The 25,174-nt window shown below is 44.6% G+C and overlaps 1 protein-coding gene across 6 annotated transcripts in view; it reads right to left on the reverse strand.

Moving 5' to 3' along the window:
* Nucleotides 1-25,174, reverse strand: part of Cacnb4 (calcium voltage-gated channel auxiliary subunit beta 4) — a 262,372-nt gene that overhangs the window by 38,174 nt on the left and 199,024 nt on the right. For 4 of the 6 annotated variants that reach the window (NM_001399143.1, XM_017592000.3, NM_001105733.2 and 1 more), the window contains 4 exon segments: nt 1,192-1,268; nt 3,651-3,781; nt 8,629-8,751; nt 11,345-11,464. In NM_001399143.1, the coding sequence (NP_001386072.1) occupies nt 1,192-1,268; nt 3,651-3,781; nt 8,629-8,751; nt 11,345-11,464 (451 nt within the window). 6 annotated transcript variants of the gene reach the window in all.

Raw genomic sequence — 25,174 nt, forward strand, 5'->3', positions numbered from 1 at the left:
GGCTTGGGATGGGCACTCAAACAACACTGGAATTGTTAGCCAATCATTAAGCATGTGTGCGCCCATATTGGATGTGCTATTCACAGTGGGGCTGGGGCAAGCTAGCTAAAGGGAATGTTAAAAAAAAGAAAGAAAGAAAAAAGAAATGATACAATGTAAGCAAAATCTTTATCATCTCACCCATTCGTATTATTGTTGTTACTGTTACTGTCTTGTATTTGTGACTTTGGTGAACCCAGAGGTAATACTGCAGATGTTCCGTATTCCTCCTGAATACTGATACCTCTGTTTTTGCTATGCTCCTCTCAATTCTTAGATAGCCAGTCTCCCCTGTCCCTTCCAGGGGGTAAGAGAAAAGCTGGTTGCAGAGCCCAGAGTCCGGCAAACAAACAGAAAGCAGAATCTGGTTCACAATAGGCAAAGGTGGCTTTGCTGCTCTCTAAGCAGCAGGTCCTATTTATGTACAGCCACGTACAGATTGTTTCTCAGCCCCGAAGGTCAGAATGAATCCTCACAAGCAGAACCAAGCCTCCAGAGCTGTCCCAGAATCCACCTGGCATTGATACATGCTGTGGTGTGTTAGCCTGCCATCTGAATTGGTGAGTTTGGGTGCTCTGATTTGGCCACACATCCTGGTCAGAATGAAGTTAGCTGATAGGAGTCAGAGAATGGGATGGAAGATAACTTTTTTTCATAATTTCCAAAGACACACAGTATTTATTGAGATACCCTGTTTCCATTGCATTAATTCCAGGGCTCAGCTGGAATTGCCTGATGTCCAAACATAAAAATAAGGTAATCTTGGCTGCAGCCAGGTTACAACCCTTCCAGGATGTACACCCTGGTCCTAACACGTGTTAGAGCTTCACGTACAAGCTGTACATTGCTGTGAGGGTTCCGGAACTTTTATCTCTGTTGACCTCACAATCTTAAAGTATCTTGAGTGCTTGGGTAGAAGGGTGAGGTTGAGATTGGCTTATACGGGGAGAGTTACTGGCTAAGGGTGAATGAGATTTTTTAAATTATACCGATGACCTGACTTCTTATACCATCGGTACTCTCCAAATCAAATAGCATTCAACTGAGCAAGGCAATTTTACATAAAAGAAGCGTTAAATCTTTAAATCTTTAAATCAAGCCTTTATTTCCAAAGCAGTAAAAGTGTTTACAGAGAGTAGAAAGACCCCTCACCTGTTGTTGTGGGAGTTGCTCGAAATGTTCCTGACACCATTTCTCCCAGACTGGAGGAAGAGTTTCCACTCGATTTCCTAGAACACAGAAAGGAACTTAAGACTCATTCCTCAGATCCTTTGAAAACAGAAGCTGAGAATCCAAGGCGGGCTTTGGCCTTCTACTAAATAATTTACAACATACCAAATCCTGTTAGAAGGGAAGAATCTTCTCAAATGCTTTCTCTGACCTCATTTCTTGGAGAAAGTGGAGAACTAATTGAGACCTGGAATTACTTTGTCAATTTTCTTTCCCAATTATCTGTACAAAAACTGAGCAGAAAGATACCCCCCACCCCCGTAAGGATGGTCTTTGGAGCTCTGTGTTTACCTGAGAACAGTCATCAAAGTGCCGGTCAGAGGCCAGGCAATTCAGAACAAGCAAGAACTTCTTAAAAGTGTTGTGTGGGAGAGAGTGTTACATGACCTGTTCTGCTGTCTACAGTGATGGGTCTATCGATAGTAATTCAGTTACATTTATATTCCTGCAATGAACAGGTCTGCCACTTACTGGCAGGCTGGTGGGACACACTGAGAGATAACTTTGAGTATTAGTTTTCCCCATCTATGGACATAGGAGTTATCTATACCCTACAGAGAGGAGCGTGACAAATGCACCTCTGTGAAAGAGCCCTGGACTTAATTGTTTCTCTTGCCTCAAAGTAAACCATATATATATATATATATATATATATATATATATACATGTATATGAGTGTATTAATAACATTAACAATGGTGAGAAACGGGGAGTCATATTCTAGTAGGAGATAATCAAGGCTACACAAGAAAAATAGGTAAATACTTAATATCTCTGAGAGTAGTAAGTGTAGTAAAAATAATTAAGTTAGAAAGAGATGGAAAATATGGAGAATGGATGGATACAACTTAAAATATGGTGGGGAAGGAAGGCATCACTGGAGTGGTGCCACCAGGAGCTTAAAAGAGACAAAGCAAAGGAGGAAGAGGGGTCTTAGGAGGAGGGGGGAAAAGAGGGGGAGGGGGAGGAGGGAGGAGGAGGGGGAGAGAGATGCCACTCTCCCAGGAAGGGCCAAGTGTTGCCAGTGTGCTGAAAAGCAGAGAGGACGAACTGTCTAGAGCAAAGGGAACAAGATGTTAATAATAAAACATTTTTACAAATTAATCATTAGAAAGGTGGGTTAATGATACATTCTCTGATCTTCCATTACTCTAAAAAGTTTTTCATCATGATAAAAGCAAAGGGAACCTTAAATAACACAAATTTTTAGTTGAAAAAAAAAGCTAACTGAAAAGAGAGATTGAGTCAAAAAATGGCTTTGTCAAGACATGGTGAGGCAAAGCTCTGATTCTAGGGCATGAGGCTGAAGCAGAACTGCCTCATGAAGACAAGCCAGGACTATATATCAGGATTGTCTCAAAACGACACTAACGCTAGCAGAATTTGCTCTGCCTGAAGCCTTTTGAAAAGTTCTAACGTGTATGGAATTAGCACTTCACAGAGAGCAGTGTCACAGCATCCCAGACCCAGTGCAGCTCGGACTCCTCTCCAGCTATGCTCACACTCCTGGGACCTGCCATTAGCCCTCTGAAGACCTGCTTACTGTCTGCTTTGACCACTAGAGGCTGGTCTGTCACCTCTCTCCAGTGCCAACAGCACAGGGTAAGCAGAAGATGGCACAGGACCCCAGGTAGAGAAAGGGGTTCCAGGGACTGGCTGCCACCTGAGCTGCCCTGAGAAATGAGGCCCTGTGTGACTCTCACAGAAGAAAATGGGGTCTGGAGATGGGTTTACTGAGCCCACAGGAAGCAGTTTCCACTGCGGAATCCATGTGCGTTTTGGGGGTGCTAGGGTTCAGAGCACAGTGTATATAATTCAACCGGAAACCTATGCATCCTCTTCAAGAATAGCGTGTGTGCAGGTAAGTGTCTCTTTGCTTTAAAAGCCAGTTTTCATTAGGGTCCAGGCAAAGAGAATTGTAAAGAACACAAGTTCCTGAAGTGAAGAAAAAGAATCCAACTGAAAACAGAGGTTGAGGCAAAAATATAAACAGCATCACCCAGTTTTTAATAATAATAATAATAATAATAATAATAATAATAACTTACTATTATCCAATTTTCCCACCAAAAAAAGCAGGGAAGAAGGGAGGGAGGGAGGAAAAAGAGGGAGGAGGGATGAAGGGAAGGAGTGGGGAGAGAAGGAAGGAGGGAGGGATGGAGGGAAGGAGGGAGGGAGAAAGGAGAAAAGGAGGGAGGGAGAGAAGGAAGGAGGGAGGGATGGAGGGAAGGAGGGAGAAAGGAGAAAAGGAGAGAAAGGAGGGAGGGAGAGAAGGAAGGAGGGAGGAACGAAGGGAAGGAGGGAGGGAAGGAGGGTAGGAAGGAGGGAGGATGGAGGGAGAAAGGAGAAAAGGGTAGTTCATGAAGAAGATGGGGTGTTACCCGCCATGAAAACGGCCTCTTTTCTGTTCCTGTTGAATCCGTATGTTCTCCAAACGCAGTGGACTTGGGATGAAGCCGATCTCACAGCCCTCCTTCACCAGCCTTCCTATCCACCAATCATTGTTATATTTCTGGAACGCAGAGAGGAAAGCTGCACTCAATAGTGATTCCGTCATCCTCGCACTGCAGTAGTTAACTCCAAGGAAGCCGAGTGATACAGTGTTATCCGTCCCGTGTGCATAAAGAAGCCGAGTGATACAGTGTTATCCGTCCCGTGTGCATAAGGAAGCGGAGTGATACAGTGTTATCCGTCCCATGTGCCATGTCCCACTGTGCACACAGGCCACCGAGACCACAAACACCATGCTTCCGTGTTTTGTAGGAAGTGTTTTCATCTCACAGATGAGAGGAGGGTTCGTCAGGGGCTTTATTTGTAAAGGCGCAAATGACAAATACGCTCTGTACAGCAACTTGTCGCATCTGCTGTCCTACTGTGGAAATAGTCACAAAGCCTCAAGAGGCTGCGTCTCAGGGTAAGTGGCTTTGTGGCAGAGGCAGTGGGCCAGTTAGGACCATGCACACTATTTTTTTGTCAGCTCTTCTCAAAAGCAGGCCCTAACTTCTAGATCCATTCAGTTCTTTCAAGAAGGCCTACTTAATCCTCAAGGCAAAAGATCCCACCAGACACAATTTGTATTGATGCCGGGTGTAAAACATGTCGGGTGTAAAACGCTGATGGGCAGTCACTCATTAACAGCTTTCGGGTGAAATGTGCACAACACTTTACTGTCAACTCTCATTCAAATGCAGGGTTTCAAATTAAGGTCCAGCCATTATTTGAGGAAAAAGTCTGAAGTTACGAAGTCTGAACGAATGACATGTTTGTACATAAAATTTGGAAATAATGTCTATATGGCCTGGGCCTAATGGGAATGCCAAGATTTCTTCCAAGTTTCATGGTGTACAAGTCCACAAAAGACTCTGTGGGGGGTTGGGGATTTAGCTCAGTGGTAGAGCGCTTGCCTAGCTAGGGCAAGGCCCTGGGTTCGGTCCCCAGCTCCGGAAAAAAAGAAAAGAAAAAAAAAAAAAGACTCTGTGGGGTGGCCATCTATCAGCATGGCCCTACTCTAAATGCCAACAAAATTATATTGACAATAATTGATTGACTGAGCCCAGGGCAGACAGAAGTTTAGTCTAAGCCACCTGTCTCAAGGGAATGTTTCTACTGGTAATTTCTAGAAAATAGATAAAAATTATATCATGAAAACCTCTAGGAATGAGTACGAAAGTGTCCTTTACCAGTGTTGATAAGAAACTCATTTCCTTTGATTTTATGTGTATATCTTTGATTTTATGTCTGTGTGTATCTTGGTGTATGTATACATGTGTGTGTGTCTGTGTATGTACATGTGCATGTATGTGTATAAGTGTATATGTGTTTATGTGTTTATATGTGCATATGTGTGCATGTTTGTGTGTGTGTGTGTATCTGTGTGTATGTGTGCCTGTGTATGTGTGTGGCTCTGTATGTGTATGTGTGTATATGTGTGTGTGTCTCTGTGTGTATTTGTGTGTGTATGCTTTTCTGTGTGTATGTATATGTATGTGTGTGCATAGTGTGTATGTGTGTGCATATGTGTATGTGTGCATGTCTGGATATGTGTGTGTTTGTGTATGTGATGTATGTCTGTATATGTGTGTGTGTGCATGTCTGTATATGTGTGTTTGTGTATGTGTGCATGTCTGCATATGTGTGTGTTTGAATATATACCAACTGTAGTTTGCTATATAGCAACTGTAGTTGTAGGTCTGAGTTGCTTAGCCCAGAAGAGAGTGGAATTTGCATATCTCCAGGACTGACATTGTGAGATGGAAGCCTGGAAGATTCATTGAGTCATCACTGCCTGGAATTCTGAGTAACTTGAATAATTCTAAGTAACAATCTCACATTGAAATGACAGTGACATGGCAGGCCTCAGCTCTTCCAGCTCAGAGCTCCTGCTTCGTGCCAACCATGACTCTGGGTTGGAAGGCGCGTGAGCTGATGGGATAGGGAGCTTTGAACAATCTGGGTCTTAGTTTCCTGACTTTAGTTCAGGGTGACACACCTGAAATAACAGGCCTGTTTACTTGGTAATTAAGGAAAGGCAAGTGCTCCCTTTTGAAATCTTTGGTGCAAAAGTTCTGCAGTTTACATTTTCCTGTGGCAGGGATAACACAGACCATGAGTCAGAGTTTCCTAGGGCTTAAGTTATTTCCTGAAATTAAGTCAGCCCACCAGGATACTAATTTGTTAAGTGGTACCCCAGTGACCTTAAAGGGCTGCCTAAGATGGCTAATGCTAGTTCCCAAAGTGGTTTCCTGTAGTTCTAGGAAACAGCTAAAGAACACTGAGCCTCCTACTCAAAGTGACTGAGAGTTCTCTGGCCCCTGGGGAGCAGGGCACTGTGCAGAGTCTGAAGCTTAAGGCTCTCTCTGTTTGGCTTTGGAACTGACCCCGTTGTGGCTATTCTTGACCTTTAAGCTGAGAAAGCACTTAGAACGGTGCTTGAGAGAAGCCTGGACGGGAAGCAATCAGCCTGCTACAGGAGCATGCCCATCTGGATTGCTGGTGTCCCGGAGGCTGAGCCAGCTTTCTGGAAAGGCCCCTTTGAACTCTTCCAGTCTTCTCCATCTTGATTTCCCTAAAGTGATTAGCATGTTCCCTTTCTAAGATGTCTTCTTCTCTGATCTGCAAGAGCTGAAACTGGTGGCTCGGATCCATCTACAATTACTAGCTCAGAAACTACAAAAGGAAAAGGAGCTGTCAGACTGAAGGAAAATCCCTTGATCAACAGCTCACAACAACAGCTCACAACAACAGCTCACAGACCCAAAGTACTGTCAGAGCGGCTCAAAGGTGCCACACACAAAGTGCCTCTATGCAGATGCAAAGATCAGTCACCCCAACTTGGCCAGCACAGGCTTCATAGATGTTTTAAAATGTCATACCCTACCTCAGAAAACTTTATCATTTTAATTTTAAAGAGCCCAAAGTGTTAACTATTCTGTTGTTTCACTGTGACCCATTACATGTAACAGGTATCAAATGGTCACATAAATATGCCCAATTAAAAGGAATATTAATAAAAACTAGAATACTAGTACAATGTAAAAAGCAATAAAATACGGCAAGGTTGGAATGTCAGTGTCATGTGTGGAAAGCTGTCCCTTGCTCTTTAAGTTTGCATCACCTTTGAAAGGACAAATGATGGCAACTCATAAATATGGCTTAGTTGCTTTTGGTGAAAATAATGAGAGAGATTCAACCAGTCAGATGCTGAGGGCTGTGGTCCCAGACACGTGTTCAAATGTAAATTCATGGCCATGCACTGCAATAACATCTGGTCCCCTCTCTGCCTTCTTTCTTTCAAAAGCTGAATTTAGAGGCTGTTGAAACTTCAATAAGCTGGCTGCCATCCCTTTATTCCCCCCTCCTTTGCTTTTTCTATTACACGTAGCAGAGTGGGACCCCCAAATTCCTTTCACCTTCTCCTTCACTCTCCCTCTAAGCAGCCCTATGCAGTTCCCCGTTGCCCACCACAGCTCCTGTGCCCACACACAGGGCTGATCACATCTCTGCTTTATTCTAAACTCCTTTGCAGCCCACTGTCTGGTGATACGCAGCAGTCTTCTTTCCTTCGTGCAAGATGTTCCCTTAGGGCTGGGGCTAACAGCTCAGCAATAGTGTCTGTCTGGTTCGCATGTGGCCCTGAATTCAACCTGAGCACAGCCAAGAGAAAGGCTCTATCTCTCGAATCGTAGACATGGCCTCTTCTGTTTTACTTCTTCCTACTGTTCTCTGGCCATACCATGGTGCTTTCAGTTGTCCCTCCCTGATGTCACTCTGCGTCCAGTTCTGACGCTTCCTCCTTACCGAGGTCACCTTCTCTTTCTGTGAACCTCCAGGACGTGAGTCCAGGTTTTTGCTTTTCTACATACAGAAATCATGAATGCTATTCACCCTGCCCTCAGGCTCAGGGTGCCTTTCCCATAAGGACCGTCAGTGGTCCTTATGTCGCATCCCCCAACGCCTAGCACGATGACAAAGCAGAACTACACTGTCCTTCACCTGCACACAGAACCCAAGCTTTGGTTGTATTATCTTACTGCTCTACCTTTCCACATGAGAAGCCCCAAGTCCTCTTCACATTGCTCAACCCCTCCAGCTGTTTGCTTCCCAGAGTCCTCTGCCCTTTCTTTGCTTTAACTATTTCAGAGCCACCATTTGGTGTCTTTAATGACAATAGCCTTCTGTAAAAAGTCCCTCCTGGATACTGCTGCTACCAAACTCATGCTACCCTAACATAGATCCATAGAGTCATGGCTCTCTAGTCTCCACTAGACCTTGGGTTTGGTTCCCAATGTGTGTGTTGAGAGAGAGAGAGAGAAACACACACACACAGAGAGAGAGAGAGAGAGAGAGAGAGAGAGAGAGAGAGAGAGAGACAGAGAGACAGAGAGACAGAGAGACAGAGAGACAGAGAGACAGAGAGACAGAGAAAGACAGAGAGAGAGACAGAGAGATAGATAAGAGAGACATAGAAAGAGACAGAGAGATAGAGAGACAGAGAGAGACAGAGAGATAGATAAGAGAGACAGAAAGATAGATATGAGAGACAGAGACAGAGATAGGAGAGAGAGAGAGAGAGAGAGAGAGAGAGAGAGAGAGAGAGAGAGAGAGCGAGCACGTGTGTGGTGCAAAATCCAAAATCCATACTATCACTCTGAATGTTGAGTGTTGCTGTACTGTTGGAAGCACGAGGCGATGCGGGCGATGAGCTCAGCCTCTAAATCTCAGTGAGATGAAAGGATGTGGAGGTCCAGGGCATTCACTGAGGCTCCACACTCAGCTGTTTGGGTGGTCACTCTTGTGGGTTTGGCACAGGCTGACTCCCAGCTCTGGCTCCTTGGCAGGCGCAGTGTGTCCTACATTTACCTCTTTAATGTGAAGAAAGTCCTTGGCGTCAAAGGAGATGGCTGTGCTGGGAACGGGCACATCCTCATCCAGGGCACCACAGTAGCTCACATTCGTTTTCACCGCAAAAGCTACAGGTTTGGACTGGAGACAGAAGTGCAGAATGAGGAGGGAGGAACAGAGGAGGAGAGAGAAGCGTTTTTTTTTTCCTATCAAAACGTGTCATAGGATGAATGATGGTTCCAGGCAACAAGGAAATCACTTTCCAGAGAGAGCTCTCCTCTGGGTTTTACAGTTGCTGGCCACATCCAGAGATCTGCAGGGATGACTCCGTGAGTGACTCACTCCTCTCAGCCTAGCCATTTTCTTTCTGCAGTAATCTCAGTATCCTCGATAAAGAACCAGCCCCAAAGGGACTGGGGAGGGATGCACAGCGGAGGGGCGGTCAGCTCTCTCTCTCTCCACTCCTACAACCTGTTTATGTACTTTAACCTGTCCCAGACACTCTCCCAACTGTGGGAACCGGGGCGGGTAGACTGGGGCAAGGGAAGAGCTAGGAAGGCAGATTCGTTGTTGAAGTGTCTGCTGTACAAGAATGAGGAACTGTCCCACTATCTGTGACAAAAGGAGGAATACATCTTTAATTCCAGTTCTGGGGAGGCAGTGGCAGGGGGATTTCTGGCACTTGCTGGCCCAAGCTAGACCAGACAAATGGTGAACTCCAGGTTCAGTAATAGACCTCTCTCAAATATTAAGGTGGAGGGTGATTAGGAAAACACATGCATACAAATATGCAAATGTGTGAGTACACACACACACACACACACACACACACACACACACAAGTATACACACACAAGGAAAACATGCTAGGAAATGTAACACTGGGCATTATAAACTTGAGTGATAGAAGACCAAGTATTTTGAAAGGGCCTCAGATCTGAAAACCTGAGATCTTTTGTGGATAAACATCTTGTCGTGCTGGGGGAGAGGGGCCAATGGGGGTTAAACCTAAGGATCAGGCTCTTCCCCTGGTATCTTCTTCCTAGCTTCGAACAGTTGGTTCTAAACTTGAGTCTGAACTCCTGCTGGCACTGTGCTCCTGAGCAGGTGCAGCCTGTTGGGGCTAAGCCAGCCACCAGTCGAGACTATGGCCCTGCCACCACCGTTTAGGTGACCACACAGCGATGAAACAGATGGTAAAGTCCATTTTCAAAACAAGAACTAGCAACAAGGTCTCCAAGCTTCTGGGCAGCTTTGCTATGGGTTTAGTTATTTGCTCTGGGAATATCAACAGTTGAGGTAGGACCCAAATTAGGACGTCTTGGTTCCCTCCCAGGCCCCCTGCAGATGGCCTCCTATCGGAGAGCACAGACGCAGATTGTGTGGACATCAACCCTCGGTCATTTGTATCATTCTTCCCTTGCTTCAATCTCTAAAGCATTTCATCATAAACCAAAAAAGGAAGGAAATTAACTTTTTCTGGGCTTGAATCTAAAATTCAGAAAGGAACCTGCCACTGAAGTTGACCGTGGAAGCAAGCAGACAGGCTAGCCATAAACCCTGTCTCCTATGTTGTTGTTGTGCATAAAAATCAACTTGCCAAAAGGGTCTAGGCTTTGAAAAATAAGATAGAAAGATACAGGAGGGATGGGAGAGTTCTAGTAGCTCTCCTGGTCCTAAATTTCAACTGTGCAATTGGTTTCCTGCTGCATCCTGTGTCTTCTGGAAGAAGAAGATCTGAAACCAGTACTGGCTAGTGATGGCTTCTGTCACTCACTTTTGCTGCTCTTGTTTGAGCTGTTCAAAGGGCTTAACCAGGTCTGATGGTTCTCGTCTGCAGCCCAGCTATTAAGTCCACAAGTTCAAGACCAGAATGGGCAGTGTAGTGACCCCTTCTCAAACAAACAAGCAGACAAAATAACGTTCTGAACGCATACTGAACTTGAGGTGGGAATCTAAAATCTAGAAACCACAGAACAGAAGAAGCAGTGAAGTGATCCACAGCACCATGGTGCCTGCTTGGTGTTTAACAAAGGCTGGGCGGTGATGGGGAGGGGTCAAGAACAGAGGACTCAGGCTATTGCTCAGAAGGTTCTCTGCCAATACTTCGTGAGGTAGTTTGATATTGCCACACTGCTAGGTTGGGAAAGAACCAATAACTGGCACTAAGTTGAAGAGAAAAAGGCAAAGGTTCACAGGAAATGGGCCCCTGTAGATACCACTAACTTCTGTGAGGGACATAAAACAGAGAAGCTTGCAATCTGGAGCCTTAGCAGGATGGCTGGAAAATGAGTACTCCAGAGAGACACATGCTGGCTAGTCGTACATCAACTTAACTTTCGAAAAGAGGGAATGTCCACCTCAAACATGCACCTACCAAACTAGTCAGTAGGCAAGTGTGTGGAGCACTTTCCTGGCTAATGATTGATGTAGAAGTGCTCAGTCCACTGTGGGCGGTCTCACCCTTAGGCATGTGGCCCTGAGTGGTATCAGAAAGTAGGCTAAGCAAGCCATAGAGAGCTAGCCCAATAAGCAGTTTATCCATAGCTTCTACTTCAGTTCCTGCCTCCAGGTCCCTGTACTGCTGGAGTGTCTACTCTGATTTCTGTCAGTGATGGGGTTGCTTTTGGTCAGTGTTTGATGAGGAACCCTAAGATGGGCATGAGGTGGGACTGCTGAGCACAGATGTTGAGCCACATGACAGCTCTCGATGAAAGAAAAGGAAGAAAGTCACCTTCGCTCTCTCAAGCTGGATAGCTGCTTGCTGTTCTCTCTCTTGCCGAATCGCTTCCCGGTCCTCTTCCAAAGAGACATCGGAGTCCGATGGCCTGCTTGTATAGGAATCTGCTGACCCCTGGGGAAAGAATGCAGAAGGCTTAAGTGAGGTGACATGAAGCTTCTTGCACTGTCACAGTCATGGTAGAATCCTGGGTTAGTTCCATTTATTGGCATTGGATTCATTGTGCACATACTGGCTTACTGCAGATACAGTCAGGCATCTGTGTTATGTAGAAGGCAGGGGTGTCGTAAAGGATCATGTTTTGACTGGATTAGGATTAGGGAGCAAACCACAGTAAGAATGTGACATTCAGCCCTTACTCTTGTTTGGTGCTAGCTAGATATGAAGCTGATAATCGCTCATGAACTGAAGTTGTCTCCCACTCTCACTTGCACGTCCTCGTCCTGTAAGTGACAAGGGAAACTCAGGCTGATTACGAGGGCTAAATCCTACCTGAGTCTTGGTTATCATCAGTTTGCCTGGATTGTGACAAAGCCAAACAGCGTGCTACATCAGTAAAACGATGTTCTGGTTTCAACGTCCACACCACTTCATACTCTGTCATCATCAAAACTTCAGCCATTGCCCCAGAGCAGCCCGTTTGTGGGGTTAATGTTTACAGTGACGAGAAAAACAAACTTAATAGTGAAAAGAGGGATATTCACAACTGAAGTCCATGCCCAGAGGGCACTCTGGTCAGCAGCATCACCATGTCAGTCAGACATCCCCGAAGGACTGGGGAATGCCCAATGTCACTCACTGCTCATGCTAGAAGGACAGATGAAAGCTGGAGGTTCTTTTCTACCTCACCCTGCGAAACCAAACCAAACCAACCAAACAGCCAATCAATCAAATGACAATCACCTGCACATGCGCACACACAGCCCAACTCTGAAGGCTTGCCTCTAGCTCCGAGAGGAACAGTAACCCTTTGCCTCGAGCTGGCATTAGGAGCTGGTATTTGCATAGATGATGACATTTGCACAGCAGAGGTACTGAGAGAACCTCTGTTTGTTTGCCATGTTTGATGAAGCATATACTCAGACAGTCTTGGAGAACAGAGATCCAGCCACTCAGCAGAGAACTTGCTGTCACTGCATACATACAAAACCAAAAGAAAATTAAGACAAGAGCCAGGATTAGTGGTATAGGCTGTAATCCCAGCTCCTCAGGGTCGACCTAGGCTATACTGTCTGTCTGTCTGTCTGTCTGTCTGTCTGTCTGTCTGTCTGTGTGTGTGCGCGTGCGTGTGTGTGTGTGTGTGTGTGTGTGTGTGTGTATGTATGTATGTATGTCTCACACACATATACACAAAGATAGAGAGTGAGAGACTTTAAGAAGTGGTAGATTGGGTGAGTGAGATGGTTCAGTGGATAAGGCACTTCCTACCAAGCCTGACAATCTGAGTTCAAGCCCCAGAACCCTCATGAAGGAAGAGAATCAACTCCAGCAAGTTATCCTCTGACCTCTATACACATGCGCTGGTATGAGCCCTGCCCAGAAAATAAACAAAATAGCTTTTGTTTGGTTGGGGTTCTGGTTGTTGATGCTGCTGTTGCTGCTGCTGCTGCTGCTGTAGCCATTATTTGAAAGAAAGAAATGGTGAAGAGTTGACCACTACTCCTCTGAGACATGTTTTAAAACCTAAAGACCGCTATATGATGTTGCTGCCTGCCTGCAGGGGCAGTTGGCATCTCAGGAGAAGGCACTCACTGTTTCAGCCCTTCAGGAAATCCTGGCACACGCTTCCTGGCTTCCTACAATAGTGACTTGTAGCTAGAGGTTCTTTTAGGGAGTCTAGTGAGTCCTGGTTCCACATGCTGCCTCCATACTGTACTTCCCAGCTCCCGTATTACTATGAACTAGCCCCTCCTCTGGAGAAGGACATTCCATCTATTTCATAGCATCAAATGCAGAAAGACACGCTGGGGTAGCCACCCTCACTTAGTGCTGGATATCACAAGGGTGTGGGGCTAGATGACTGAAACTCTTCATTCACCAGACTCAGGCGATTCATAGCCCCCATTTAGTTGTGCTTAGCATTAAAATGTTACAAGTCCTGCCGCATAGAGAAAACAATAAATTGGCTTTCTTGTTTCCATTTACCGGTGCTGTCCCAGGCCTACATTAATTTTTAAAAAGAGTTGTTATAATAATTTTTCAACTCACATACATGTAAAATAGTTTGTGGGAAATGCAGCCATCTTCCTTATTGTACGCATCCTGCAGCAGATGTGCTATGATAAACACAACTTGTCCAAATCCACGGGCTCACACAGTAATTAAATTCCTCAGTGAAAAATCCACTGGGGAAAATTATGGAGCCACAAAAGGGATAGAGTGACTTTCGGCCATTATCTAAGAAGAGGGCTTCCTTGAAATCCTTCAAAACAGAGTTCTCTTGAAATACATCTTTCCAAATTTAGGTATACCTTCATAAAAACCAGACTGAGAAAGAGGGAAAGAAAGGAAACATACTTCTGAAATGGATGAAGACAGTCTGTAGTCAGTCTTAGTTTATCCCTTGCTGGAGGAGAGCCGTCCTAAGGCACTGTGTTGCATGGGCTGCCCTGGACATGCGAACCACGAAGTAACTAGGAAGGCTACCTCAAAGGAGGTACCCTCTGTGCTTGGGGATCGTGTGCTGGTGATGGCTGGTGTCTGTGGGTCCCAGGATAGCGGACTGCCCACTAGAGCAGAGGTGAAGACAATCTCATCACCAGGAGACTTTTCTGTCCTGAAGCTACTTTAATGGCTCTTGACTCCTGGCATTCTGTCACTTCTGAGCATAGTAAAGCAACTCAGGGACTCCCGTTCACATTGGCAAGTGTGGACAGGATCGTAAACATTCCGGGATGGGTTGATAAGTCCTACATTGCCAAATCTGGCAGGTTCTGCTTGCTTCTGTGTTGCTGATACCACTGTAATGCCGTAAGCACTCCGATACCCACGCCCATAGCCACTGCTTCATCTCCATTCATTCTGGACTTAGTCCAGACTCACAGTTTGAACAGGAAAACAATCTCCAAGTTGGAGAGACAGCAGAAATCCCACACTAAAAGCCTAGATGTGGCTGAGGGGCAAGTTTGGTTGGCTGGGTATTAACTTGGTTTCTTCTGTGATTATTATTTATTTTTAAATTTTATTTAAACTGGTTGAAAGAGTATAAACATGTACTAGGAAGGAAGAAACGATGGAGGGAGGGAGGAAGAAGCGGGGGCTAGAAGAGGAGTTCGAAAAACCATCAGGGACTTAGTAGGCTGGGAAGGTAGGGAGGATTACCCGGAGGTCTGACTATTTAAATAATAAGAAAAATGGCAAAAGGAAATAGTAGCTACAATAGGACAGGGCTGAAGGTGTATGATGCATAATTAACCCCCACCATATGGCGGCACGCACCTGTAATTCCACCACATGAAAGACCGAAGCAGGAAAGCTGGCACATCGGAGCCAGTCTGTAACCGCAAACCACATTCCAGGCTGCTTTGAGCTACACTATCAGACCGTGTCCACTCCAAAATAAATTCCAAAAAAAAAAATTACTTTATAAAAATGGGTGAGAAATTATCCATGCAATGTTTCAAGTCATCTAAAATGGGGCAACATGTCAAATGAGCTATTTTACAGGCGCAGATAGGTTGAAAATTGATCGTCTTAACTCTCTTTTTAACGCCAGTAGAGACAGGTGCCAGCACTGGCAAATCGAAGGGGAAAGCTAATTTATTGCCTTGCTGTGCGGTAGGTCTTAGTGACTAGTCCCTCAAAAGTTCATAAGCGGACATACTGTACTCTAGGCTTCACCTTAGAGGAGCAGTTCTCAAACAATCCTTTCACAGTGGTCAATGTCAGATACCCTACCTTTCAGATGGTTACATTATGATTCATAACAGTAGCAAAATGACAATTATAAAGTAGCAACAAAGGGATTTTATGGTTAGGGGTCACCACAACATGAGGAACTGTATTAAAGGGTGGGAGCATTAGGAAGGTTGAGAACCACTCACTGCCTTAGAGCTCCCATGGAACCAACCAGAGAAGCTGCAGGCTTGGAATGTCCAGTGAGGAGGGAGGGAAGGAGGGAGGGAGGGAGGGAGGGAGGAAGAAAAAAGAGAGAGAGTGAACAAGTCATTTAAAACATCACAAAAGCATACATCATAACCAAACACTGTAGTGTGTATGAGAAGCTGAGGCAGGAGGATCATTTCAGCCTAGTAGACCCAACCCAGCTTAGTCAATAAAGCAAGGTCCTATCTTAGAACAAATGAATAATAAGTGAAGAAATAAAGTCTCATCTTCATGAACATCAGTAGAAAGAAACAAGCCTTTCTATCTCCGTGAAGACCAAATTCTCTTTGTAAGAGTTATTCTGTCCTCACCCTTCTGGCAAACTTTTCTGTATACAGAATACAAGAGGTGGACAGAAACATTGAGAAAAATATTTTAAAAATGGATGAGGGATGATCTACACAACTTATCACATGACCCAAAATAGGGCTACGTCTTAAATGAGCTACGTTGGAAATAGAAGTGTTTTCCCTGGGAGAAGGGACCCATAGTCTAACAGCAGGAGGACGGCATCACTGAGAGGCTATGAAGTGTACGCAGGCGAGCTGCCATGGCGGCCGGTACTGAGTATACCCATTTTCCTGCTTTGTTGGCTGTGGCTTTGGCAAACTGTTGGAGTTCATTTCCTTCTTTTGCAACAGGAAAAAATCACATTCAAGCCAGAGCTTCCTGGTGTCTGACTTGAGATGGAACATAGTATTTTTATCATTGTGGGGAAAATTCAGAAAATGGAAACGATTAATCTTTGACTCCTTTAAGATCTGGTAACTTTTCCACAGTAACATTTTGATTGTCCAGAGTTCTAGGATATATTATTTCTTTCCTCCTTCTCTTCCTCCTCCTCCTCTTCCTCTTTCTCCTCCTCTTCCTCCCCCCCTCCTCCTCTCTTCTCCCTCACTCAGCTTCCACCTTTTAAACAGTTTTGGAGAATGGGGAGAGGCCCAGTCAGTAAAATGTTTGTTGTTCTAACACGAGGACCTGAGTTCAGATCCCTAGAAGTCACGTAAACTGCTGGGCTCAGCAGCTCATGGTTGCTGTCCCAAAGCTGTGGCTGAGAGACAGAACGGTTCCCTGGAGCTCATTCTAGTTCAATGGCCAGAATGGCCAGCAACTTGGTGAGCTCAAGGTTCGGTTCAGTGAGAAAACCTGCCTTAAAAAAAATAATACATGAAGAGCCATAAAATAATACACACATCATCAACCTCTGGCCTTCATGCTCTGTACACTCCATACATATGCACCTCCAAACATGCATGCATATGTATATGTATATGTATACATGCAAAGTAAAAAAAATAACTACTTTATTGAGGTGTAATATACACACCATAAAATCATACATTTTTTAAACCATTTAAAAGTATCACTACTCTGTCTCTCTCTGCCTCTCTCTCTGCTTCTCTCTCTCTCTCTCTCTCTCTCTCTCTCTCTCTCTCTCTCTCTTTCTCTGTGTGATATGGGGGTAGGTTGGGGTACATGTGTGATATGGCATACTGTGGCGGTCAAAGGAAGAAAATAACTTTATGGAATTGTGTCTTTTCTCCCACCTTTACATGGATTTGGGGGATCAAATTTTGGGTTTTTACAAAACAAGTGCTTAACCAGATGAGTCATCTCACCAGCCCTGAATCCACACATTCCAATGACTTAGTGCACTTACAAATCAGCTTTCACCACATTCTAATCTTAGAACATTTCTACCACTTCAAAAGAAGCCCGGGTCCATTTCAGTCTCTCTCTGTTCTACCCCTAGGCGCAGAAACCCACTTACTTATTAATCCTCCTAAAGTGGAAATAAGCTTCCTTTTATGAGCAACTTTGGTAGTTAGACATAGCTAACCCATATCATATTAAAGCAAGGAGAAGGGATAATCTACCAGTGCTTGGCTGTAAAATGCTATGACAGGGTCTTGCTATTGTTGCCTGTAGGCTCTCATAGTTCTTCAGCTGCCCAATAACCAGGGCATCTGTCCATTCCTGGATACCAGTCATCTGCCTGATACTATCAGGGCCTCAGTGTGAGAGAAGAGCCGTTAGAGTTTCCCATGTGTAACTGAGGGCTGTCATGTTGTGGTAAGCACAGGAAACACTCAAAATGTCACTTTTCTGTCTGGCATCAGACAAGTGAATCTCCAACTTAGTGAAAACTTAGCACTTTCCTAGCAGCATTTGTACTATTAATAATGTCACAGAACATGGCTTTGAGTCTGTTCTCTCCACTGAGCTTGTGGTAACACTGCTATGTCCTTTTCTGTGCTGCAGAAGAAGTGCTCATGCCCTGGTGTCTTCCCTAGGTTTCCCAGGATAGGCGAGTGACTGAACCACTGCAAGACAAAGTATGTAAGGCTTTGGGTAACCTCTTTCTTTGTAGGTCGTCTCCCTCTCTTTCTTGCTGATGCTCTTTTTTTCTCTCTCATCTCCTTCCCAAATCTGGTCCCTGTGGATCCTTGTGGTGGCACCCAGGGTATCAGGGTCCCAGCTGTCATTAAGTCCCATGTCTGGTACAACAGGACCTCAACTTGATGAAAAGACACAAGCTGTCCCATCAAATCCATACACTCTGGCCCATGACTTTAGGCTGTCAAGATTTCAGCTTGTGGATTTCATTAGTCTCTATTTTAACGATAACTTAGCATCTGGACATAAGTAGATGAGTCTAAGATAACCATAGAAGTACCACGTGACTCTGGACAAAGCCCAGGGCCATGAGCATGTGTAGGAAGGTCCTCAACTTGTTCAGGTATGTACTCAATACTACGTTGCTCAAAGTAACCTGGAACTCATAATGTTCCTGCCTCAGCTTCTTCCTGTGATTACAGGCATGTGATATCAGACTTAGCTTGCTTTTTGGTGGGGAGAGACAAAGTCTTTCTATGTAGCCAAAATGTTGGTATGTTACCCTAATTGTCTTCAAACTTGCAAACTTCTGACCCTCTCCCAAAGGTTGGGATTACAGGTATGAGCCACCCTAGTCAACGGGTTTTTATTTTTCCATTTAAATGATAATTTTTCCTTCGGAGTTCACACTACATCCTTTCATATTAGCCCTGATAATTACAATAAAAGTATATAGAAATTTGATATAAATACACACTCTAGAAATAAGTAAAACGCAATATTTATCTTAATTTTTATATTTGTAAAGTACATAGTAGTAAAATCTTTAATCATGGTCTTATGTAACTTATTTAAAAGAAAAAAAATCAGTTATGAGGTTGGTTGACCTAGTTTGGTGATTGTTATAAATCCCTGATTTCAGATGATGTTCCTTTGAACTGACAGTTTGAAGTGACCATCGGGGGAGTGAAACACAAGAATCGGAACTATCACTGGTTCACGGAGAGCAATGAATGACAGGCAGGTCAAAGGTGAGGGTGAGGGCACGCTCTGTGGCCTTCTCAGCATCTGGGAAAGGAGAAGCTGAGATGTAAGCCAGCAGCTTTACGGGTTTAACCAGGCAGCTGGGAGCTTTTTACGCTGGCCTTGCTACCCTGAGCCCAGCCTAGACAATCAAGACGAATGTCTACCCTACTTCAGTCACGAGGCTAGATTCTTACAGGTCAAAAGTTCCTCTCCAGACGCAATGAACAGAACCGGTTCCTCCTAAGATGGCTGCCAGAGTGACTACCAGATGACCTTTGGCTTCATTATAACTCCATCTGTGTGCTAAGTGATAAACCCTCCAGTTCTGTGACAGCTGACAGTTGTCATGGAAGCCACTGGAAAGAACCACAAAAGGAAGGGAAAAGCACAGAAGCTAACCCCCCAACCCATCTATTCCCAGAAGTGACATGAATATTCCTCCCACTTATTAGCTCGTCTCCCGCCCACCCCACCCCTCACCCCCGCCTTTCTGTGTTAGCTACTTTCCTCAATGCTGAAACAAAATATCCCAGAGAAGGCAATCTAGAGCGAGACGGATGTACTATGATTTGTAGTTGAGCATGGTGGGCAAGACACGTGGTAGGAGTATGAGGCAGATGCTCACATTACACACACAACTGTGGAGCACAGAGGGGTGACTGATAGAGCTCAGGCCAGCTTTTCCTCTTGATTTAAGAGGAGACCCCAGCTGGAACCACAGCCTATGAATGGAATCACCCATATTTAGGGAGGGTCTTTTCACTTCCTTTAACCCGATCTAGAAACTTCCTTGCGGAAGTGGCCAAAGGTTTGTTTCCACAGTGACTCTAAATCTCACCAAGTTGACATCAAATCATTTGTGGCCTCCATTCTTTTCATCTCTTGTCTATAATTTCGTGATCCACAGGGGTTGAAAAGTCAATTTGAGAAGATTATTTCACATTTCGCTTCTTGGTCAAGAATCGATGCCTCTTTCACAACTCAGTTGGCTTCCTCTAGTTATTGGTTCCACAACTCGAAGGGGGGAAAAATGATACAGTTTGTTCCGTCTGTTACCAAACTTGTAACAGACAGAACCAACTCAACATAAAACTTGGGGAGAGAACAACAACAACAACAACAACAACAACAACAGAGTTGCTTTATATACACAAAATGGCTTTGATATTTAGTCAGTGTGTGTGTGTGTGTGTTGCTTAATCAATCACTACAAGTGAAGGAAAAAAAAGCCCCTCTGTGGTGCTGAAGTAAAACAAAAGTTGAAAGGCTCTGTACATTCAACTTTGTCATTGTAGGATCAATGAGACTGAGATTGCCTGAGGAGTTAGGCTGTGCTGGGCAAAGGGAAGACTGCTGCTAGAAGCAGCCTCAAACCGCCACGTTAGCTACTGGATCAGCAGCCACACCACGATGCAGCTTGGTCCACTTCCCGACAGCTTGTGAACAGCTTATACATGGGACACCAGTGAGGATCTGGCCTGTCTACCTGGCTGATCCATGTGCTGGCCCCTAGAGGCATCAGCTCCACCATGAGGTCTTCATTCAAGGGAGGCATCTCAAGTACCGCTCGCCACGTTTCAGCAGAACCATCAGTGAGGTAGCCTTGCCCCGCTGCCCCTCTAACAGCCAGGATAGAGACACGGTGACAATACGCATGCTTTACCTTAGGACTGTCACCGTGTCTTCACAAAACAAGACTTTTCTCTGCCGGACAAAGCCTGAAATGACGCACCTTTCTTTAAGAGAGAAGAAACGGGGTTGGGGATTTAGCTTAGTGGTAGAGCACTTGCCTAGGAAGCGCAAGGCCCTGGGTTCGGTTCCCAGCTCCGGGGGGAAAAAAAAGAGAGAGAGAGAGAGAAGAAACGACTTGAACCATAAACACGCCGTTTCTGTAGCCTTCAGAAGTGATTGTCGAAAACCCTTCTTGAGACAATTCCCAGGACTGGCTTTTTCGGTAATCAAAATTTCCAGTGAAAAAAATGTGCATATACAGCTAACATGGTTCATGAAGAACAGAGGCATAGAGGCCCAGGACATGTAGCTCAGTGGATAGTGTGTGCTTGGCATTTCACAAGGCTCTGGATTTTATCTCTAGCACCTCCCCCTCTTCCAAAATCAGCCTGGAGGTGGCTGAAGGTAAATGGGGACAGACTCAAGCCTTCTCTCAGGCTAGGGAGGCATCCTGGGTTTAATGGTTTTCAGAGTTCCTAGCCCAAAGCTGCCCCTTATAGGTCAGATTGGTGCACAAAAGAGCAAAGAAGGTGGCTTCAAGGGAGAGAGACCTTCCATGGAGTACTCAATACTGTCTAGACTCCACCCAAGATGGTGGGGGTTTGCATTCTACCTCCACATGCCAAGAGACTTTGTGTGAGAAAGAATAGTGAAAAGGAGCATTTAACAGAAAATGCGAATTTTACCTGGAAAAATAAATACACACAAGCTTCTCAGGGGGAAAAGGTGTTAAAAGAATAAGGAAGGGGGAAAAACGCCTTACTAAACAGATATTAATATGCTAAAGATATGGAGACAAAAGTGATTGGCCCTGCCTGGCAGGGCGTGAGGAAGCAGCCCTGAATCCATCAATCAGTCCCTGTCTGGGTGAGTGTCACAGCAAGTGTTCCAAACCAATGGTGAGAGAGGAGCTGTGCAGTAATTCCCTAGACAGCGGCAAAGAAAACGACGAGAGACTCCCAAGTCACTTCTCATAGCCCGTTACGTTTAAGCTGTGCCTGGTGCCACACACCTGCAATCCCAGTAAGCAGGAGGTGGAGGCAGGAGGATTTCAAGTCTGAGGCTAGCCTGGAACACATGCCATGATCAACTTCCTCTGGCTAATTAATTAAGAAGAGATTTAAAGGCAACACATGCACCAACACACACACACACACACACACACACACACACACACACACAGAGAGAGAGAGAGAGAGAGAGAGAGAGAAACTATGACTAAAATATTTAAATACAATGCCCACGTTTAAAGAACTCTTTAAAGTAATCGATAAGTCTGATTATTAAAGAGTTAAATACATATCTTGGAATACATAATAATCAAAATTAAAACAACAAAAAGAACTAATCTGAATTGATGTTTTTATATTGAGTGAGCTCTAACATACTAACACAAATGAAGAACCCACTTCTTCACTGTCCACAGGAGAAAGAGATAAAATAGGAAATGATACATAGTGATACAGTGTGGTGGAGAATGCAATGCCAATACTTGAAAAGCTGAGGCAGGAGGATTACCATGGGTTTAAGGATGACATCATGAGCTTCCAGGACAGAATGAATCTTGATTTAGAAAAAAAAAATGTTTTAACTTCTTTTCTAAGTAATGGAAATTAAAATGTAATATTTCCATCTATTAGAAAATAAAATCCAACCCTTAGATAAATCCTGGGGAGGTGGTACAGTGGATAAACACTTCCCATTGCAAGCAGGAGGATTGGAGTATGAATCCTAGAACTCATATGAGAGTCAGGCAGGCATGGTGACCTGACTGCAACCCCAGTGTCCAGGAGGCAGATGCAGGAGATCGAGAAGCAGGCTGGGTAGCTATACTGACCGACTCAGTGAGATCCAGGCTCAGTGAGAAACTGTATCTCAGTAAATAGAAGACAGTGATCAAGAAAGACACCAATTTCAACCTCTGTGTACATGATAGTGCACATGTGTCCATGCACTTGCATGCATGATGGGTATCGGTGCATACACACACACACACACACACACACACACACACACGGGGTGGGGGGAGCACTGGCATAATTTAGAGGTAATTAGGCAAAAAAAAAAACTATGATAGTTTAGTTGAAGAAATGTACCCTAGAGAGGAGTGTCCCAGAGTCATGCATATAAATGGTAAATATGAAAATCCATTGCAATACTGTGTACAAGGACTGTTAAATTACATTTACAGGAAGTCAGTCAGGTATGATGGCATGTACCTATAATTCCAGCTACTCAGGAGCCTGAGGCAGGGGGATCACTTTGTCCCTGGGGATTCAGCGTGGACAACACAGTGAGATTTCATCTCAAAAAGTAAAACAAAATATGTAGGTCACGGACTTGGACCCAGCTCTTACACAAACAAAGCCCAACAGTCCAGACCATGTGAGGCTCCAGGCCATGGGGTAGAAACCAAGTTTCTTTATCAGGCTTCTGAGAAATAAGGAGAAAAAGATGCCAAATCCCCAAACAGTCATTTGTAGCTGGTGTGATACCAAGTCCTCGGTGTCTAAACCTTTACAAGGAAAGGGATCTGAAAAGGCCTCCTCCTTTTGTTCCTAGCTCCTGCTTCCTTCTGCATTCTGTGCCTAGGAAGTCTTCCACCTCTGTTCAGAACAACAGCACACTCGTTCTGTTTTAGAGAATGCGGTTTGCCCAATTCCAGAACTGGGGAAAAAAAAAAAACCTACAGTAAAACCAATAAGCTGAATTCGTTACACTGTGTTTTTTGACAGAGGCAAACAATCACAAAGTCATTACATTGTGTTGTTTGACAGAGGCAATGGTTTATACATAGTAGATGCTTCCCACCAGTCTGCCTCATTTATGCTGTAGAGTAACAAGACAACTCCTAAGAAGCTCACATACTGTGGGAAAAGTGTCACTTCCTCGTTAAGGCTGTTTTACAGTATATATGGGGCCAGGAATGTGCTGTTAAAGAAAAGCACACAAGTGTGCCAATGTGTTCTCACCAAAGTACTTCTTAGTAGTTGAAACTTGAACTCTCTAATGTCATTTAATACAGTGATAGGAATGGGGCGAGGGATGTACAGTAAGAGCTACAAAGAGTATATTTGGGATGGTGGCTCACCCCTCCACCTGAGGAGGCAGAGACTAACCAGATCTATGCAGAAGGGAATTTCCCTCCCCCAATTTTAAGCTGGGCCTTCCCACAGCATTCAAAGTAACTGGGACAACCTCCCACAGGGTAACCTGAGCTACACAACCCCTCTTTGAGACAGTCTTCTCAAACCCTGTTAGGTTGACAAGTAAAACTGTCACTATTATATGGTGTTTCCTGCTCCTTCTTTTTTCTACAGGGTCCAGACTAGGTGCCCCAGAACTCTGCACTAGTCAAGTCTTTGTGGGGAAGAAAAACCTTGTCAAGAAGCCAACAGTCTTCTAAATTCTTAGAGCCTGTGGGTCTTAAGTAAAAAGAGTACTATCTAAAACCTAATGTAGGTGTTTTAGGCACAAGTATTCTTTTTAAATTAAAATACAGCATTTCGGCGGCTGGGGATATGGCTGAGTGGTTAAGAGTATACACTGATCTTTCAGAGGACCCAGGTTCAATTCCTAGCACCTACCCGGTGGCTCACAACTATTCCAGGGGATCTGATGCCCTCTCTTTATGAGCTTCATGGGTACCACACACATGGAGAACACTGATCACTCATACACACAAAATAACTATAAGTAAAAATTCTCAAAAAAATTAAAAAGTAGTCATTTGGAATACCTGAAGACACTCTCTGTGAAAGTTACCTGCCCTCCAGGTAACTGATACTCTTACCCCTGGTTTCTTTCATGGAAGACGGCAGCTTCGTGTCACGGTACTTCTCGAAGCATGGTGAACCTTCCGCAGCATTTTGTAACATCTACTTGTCCTATCAGCAGCCGCCAATCGCATCAGAGGTTTGGAGGGACCCAGCCTACTGCATCCCTGGGTACTAGCTTTGCCTTTGTGGGCTTACACAGGAGGGAAGAAAAGCAAAGCTTGCTTTTCTGTCCTATCTGCTTTTCTGTGCTCTCCGTGTGTGCCCTCATTATGCCAATGGGAAAGAACTCATTCCTAGTTTAACCTTCAGAAGCAGGAAATGAGGCTTTGATGGGAATAAGGTTGTATTTTACAGACACTATCTAATTTAGCCACCATAGAAACTTGAGAGGTGGAGTTTATTATCTGCAATGAAGTAAACAAAGCTTAGAGACACTAAGCAATATGCCCAAAGTCATGGAAACAATATAGAGTGGCCACCCCCCCACCTGGCCCCCCACCCCCAATGTTCCTGCTAACTGCGCAGCCTGGTGAATTAGCAGGTCCCTGCGGTTAAAGGCAGTTTAACCCCACCCCATCCTCAGTCCGCTAGAATAAATTCTCAGTCATTAAACACACTATGTTCCTTCGGCAAACCCCCATGCTCCTGCCTGAGTTACCCAGTGGCCCCCTGGAGAGGCTAAGACACTATACTTCAGGCAACTGGATAATCTTTAAGGTCCTCTCTTAACACTATTTCCAACTGGCAGGAATCGTCTTACAGTACCCGGTGAGGAATCACTCATTTGGACTGATATCAAAACACATGGCACTCAACCGATTTTGGTTTGGTTGCTTTGTTGCTTGTT

The sequence above is a fragment of the Rattus norvegicus genome, chromosome 3 (genome assembly GCF_036323735.1).
Source record: "Rattus norvegicus strain BN/NHsdMcwi chromosome 3, GRCr8, whole genome shotgun sequence".
NCBI classification, from domain to species: Eukaryota; Metazoa; Chordata; class Mammalia; order Rodentia; family Muridae; genus Rattus; species Rattus norvegicus.